This window comes from Fukomys damarensis, unplaced genomic scaffold, assembly GCF_012274545.1.
Source record: "Fukomys damarensis isolate Sample0158 unplaced genomic scaffold, DMR_v1.0_HiC HiC_scaffold_13, whole genome shotgun sequence".
Taxonomy (NCBI): domain Eukaryota; kingdom Metazoa; phylum Chordata; class Mammalia; order Rodentia; family Bathyergidae; genus Fukomys; species Fukomys damarensis.
Genome location: NW_022900925.1, coordinates 37,751,168 through 37,754,421, shown reverse-complemented (window position 1 = coordinate 37,754,421; position 3,254 = coordinate 37,751,168). Strand labels below are relative to the sequence as shown.

The 3,254-nt window shown below is 63.9% G+C and overlaps 1 protein-coding gene across 1 annotated transcript in view; it reads left to right on the top strand.

Annotated features, from left to right (window-relative positions):
* Positions 1-209: 209 nt before the first annotated feature.
* The window catches only part of LOC104870125 (junction plakoglobin), a 27,848-nt gene continuing 24,803 nt past the window's right edge, over positions 210-3,254 (top strand). The window contains exons 1-6 of the mRNA XM_010635548.1: positions 210-349; positions 443-614; positions 871-999; positions 1,403-1,545; positions 1,856-1,942; positions 3,022-3,166. Coding sequence (XP_010633850.1) covers positions 296-349; positions 443-614; positions 871-999; positions 1,403-1,545; positions 1,856-1,942; positions 3,022-3,166 — 730 coding nt within the window. The 5' untranslated portion in view covers positions 210-295. The remainder of the gene's footprint in view (positions 350-442; positions 615-870; positions 1,000-1,402; positions 1,546-1,855; positions 1,943-3,021; positions 3,167-3,254) is intronic.

Genomic DNA, 3,254 nt, shown 5'->3' with positions numbered 1-3,254 from the left:
GCCAGAGTGAGCTGCCCGCCTTCCGCGTGCCCTACCCACCGCGCCAGCTGCTGCGCGACTTCCAGAACCGCCTGCCCTACCTGTACCTGCACTATGCACTCTTTAAGGTGGGCGCCGCCAGGAGAGCGCGTGGGACTGGCGCCCAGGATGCGCCCCGCGCCCCACCCACCTCTTGGTCTTTGATGTCTGCACCCAGGACGATCGGCCGGAGAGGGCGGTGGCCGCGGCCTATACTTTCCTGCAGAAGAACCCGAAGCACGAGCTGACCGCCAAGTACCTGGCCTACTACCGGAGCATGGTGGACATCTCCGACGAGTCCCTCACCGACCTGGAGGCCCAGCCCTACGAGGTGCGGGCGGGAGGAGGATGCTCAGGACGCTGCGTCCATTGGATATAGAGGAGCAAAGGGGTTGGGGTTCCCCTGACCCCCCTGTTCCCCCAGGCCGTGTTCCTCCGGGCGGTGAAGCTCTACAACAGCGGCGATTTCCGCGGCAGCGCCGAGGACATGGAACGCGCCCTGGCCGAGTACCTGGCCGTCTTCGCCCGGTGTCTGGCGGGATGCGAGGGGGCCCAGGAGCAGGTGGAATTCAAGGACTTCTACCCGGCCATAGCAGGTACGTGCCTCCTGCGGCTGACACACCCGGCCGGGCACAGGCATGGAGCAGCTGCGAAGAGCTCCTGCGGCAGCAGAACCCAGAGCTCGGGGTGTTGGGGTGCAGGAGGGGGCTAGGGAGGTGCCAAGCAGTTGCCCCAGGTGAGCCATCCTATCATGAGCTGGAGTCGCTGTGCGCCAAGCTTGCCACTGACACTGCTCCTTGTGACGTCCACACACCCTGGGCCGGCAGCCCCCAGCCCCCACCCTGTCCCCAGATCTCTTTGCAGAGTCGCTGAGGTGCAAGGCGGACTGCGAGGCTGACCTCACCCCTAACGTGGGCGGCTACTTCGTGGACAAGTTTGTGGCCACCATGTACCACTACCTGCAGTTCGCCTACTACAAGTGTGAGCTGGGGGCCGGTCCGGGGCCTCCCACAGCCGGGGTGCCGCCCAGGTGGAGGAGCCAGGCTCGGGGCAGGCTGCATGCGGACAGCAGCAAGAACCGAGGGCCTCTTGCCAGCAACTAAGCACTGGCGGCTCACGGAGCCCGAGCTCGCTCTGCCCTCCCCAGGGACCTCTGCACTTCGCAGAGGGCGAAGCCGCGGGGCTGGTGGAGGGCAAGAGCTGTGAGTCTCCGGCACCCAGAGACGAGCACCAGGCTTCGGGGGCTGCTGTCTCGGGCCCCGGGCACTCGGGGTGCACCACGTTTGCTTGTTTGCATGGCTGCCGCGCGGGTTGCAGGGCACTGGGCGGGGCCGCGGTCCCCAGGGACCTGGCAGGGCGACCCTTCGCTCCCTTCCGCCCACAGTGAACGACGTGCGCCAGGCCGCCCGCAGCGCCGCCAGTTACATGCTCTTCGACCCCGGGGACGCCGTCATGCAGCAGAACCTGGTGTACTACCGCTTCCACCGCGCGCGCTGGGGCCTGGGCGACGAGGACTTCCTGCCCCGGTTGTTTTTTCTCTCTTTTTATATCATGGCATAACTCAGTATTGGCCTTTGCATTGTGATGAAAGTCAGTCACTTAAAGATGTTTTTTATTCAGTAAGTGAGGTGGTTCTCTCACCTATGAAATCACAATGTTTGAAACGATTTTCCTCGTCTTTGCACTGGTCAAGAAAGGCTAAATACAGGTCAGCCCAGTCTCCGGGCAGCCCTGAGTGCCTGATCCACACGAGCTGCCGCTGCTCCCCGTCCCCGAGCCAGGAGGGCAGCAGCCCCGGGCGCTGTGGCAGCGGGACCTGCTCACCCGTCCTCGTCCCCAGGAGGCCGAGCTCTACCACGGTCAGACGGCTGAGCTGCGGCAGCTGCTGGACTACACGCATGCGCACCTGCAGGCTGACGACGAGGTCAGTGTCCCAGCCTCAGCGGGCCTCCCGGGTCACAGAACTGCACTGCCCTTCTCTGTGCACCTCGGTGTCCCCGGGACCCTCCTGTACCGCCCCAGGCCTGGCTCGCTCTGTGCCACTTGGAGGCAGGGACCCTGGCCCCAGCCCTGCTGTCAGTCCCAGTCCCCGTCGGTGGCAGGACTCAGGCCTGGATCTGGACTCAGGGCCAATTCGGCCCCTTCCTCCGGGAGCACCCAGCTGGATCTGGCCCCACAGCTGCGTGCAAATGATTGACAGGGTGGCACACCTGGCCGCACCGCCTCACCTCCTCCTTGATAGCCTCAGGCGTCTTAGCTGATGTCTCCACTCCGCGGTGGTGAGAATTACGTGAAATCCAGAAGGAACAGTGGGCAGGGCATGGTGGTGCACACCTAGATCCCAGCACTTGGGAGGCTGAGTCAGGAGGATCCAGGTTCAAGCCCAGCCTGAACAACTTCACAACTTAGTGAGACACTGGATCAAAAAGAAAAGAAAAGTACTGGTAGTTCGATCCTCATGCCAAGAAAAAAAAAAAAAGACTGGGGATGTAACTCATTGTGAAGGCTATGGGTTCAATGCCCAGGACTGGGAAAAAAAAAATGCTCCCAAGCGCTTGTGGCGCCAGCCTAAAGAAAGCTCAGGGTAGGAACTGTATTGGTGGTGTCACCTTGTTATTTGCTGCCTGCTGTCAGCCAGCCACCAAAGGTGTGGTCCCTGTCCCCTGTTTTGTGGGGAAGGAGACTGCTGCTGGAGAGGTGCAGGCCACCCAGGGTCTGGCAGAGGGCGGGCGTCAGCGAAGGTCCCCCTGACTCAGGCCCAGCTCTGTGGGTGTCGGCCAGAGCCGTCCAGTAGGTGCAGTGCCTGCGTGGCTGTGCCCTGGGCAGGCTGGATGAGGACAGGGGGTGCTTGCTGTTCCAGGGCCAGGCCCCACATCGCTCTGCTGCTTGACATGGGGGGTCCTGGGGGACTGAGATGGATCAGGGCGTCCCCTGGCTGGGAAGAGCTGGCTGTGCCCGGGCCTGCAGTGACCCCGATTCACGCCCAACCCCGAGCCCCTCTAGATGGCGCTGGAGGAGACGGAGCCGCGCCCCCAGCCGGAGCAGCTCCTGTCCGATGCGGAGTTTGAGGGGATCGGTGACTACGAGGAGGGGCTCTACGCGGACTGGTGGCAGGAGCCAGACGCCAAGGGGGACGACGCCGAGGCTGGTGAGAGGGACCCTCGGCTAGGGCTGTCCTGGGTCCCGGGGCTGTGGCTGGCTGAGACGCGTCCCGCCTCCACCTGCGCCCTCCTCCC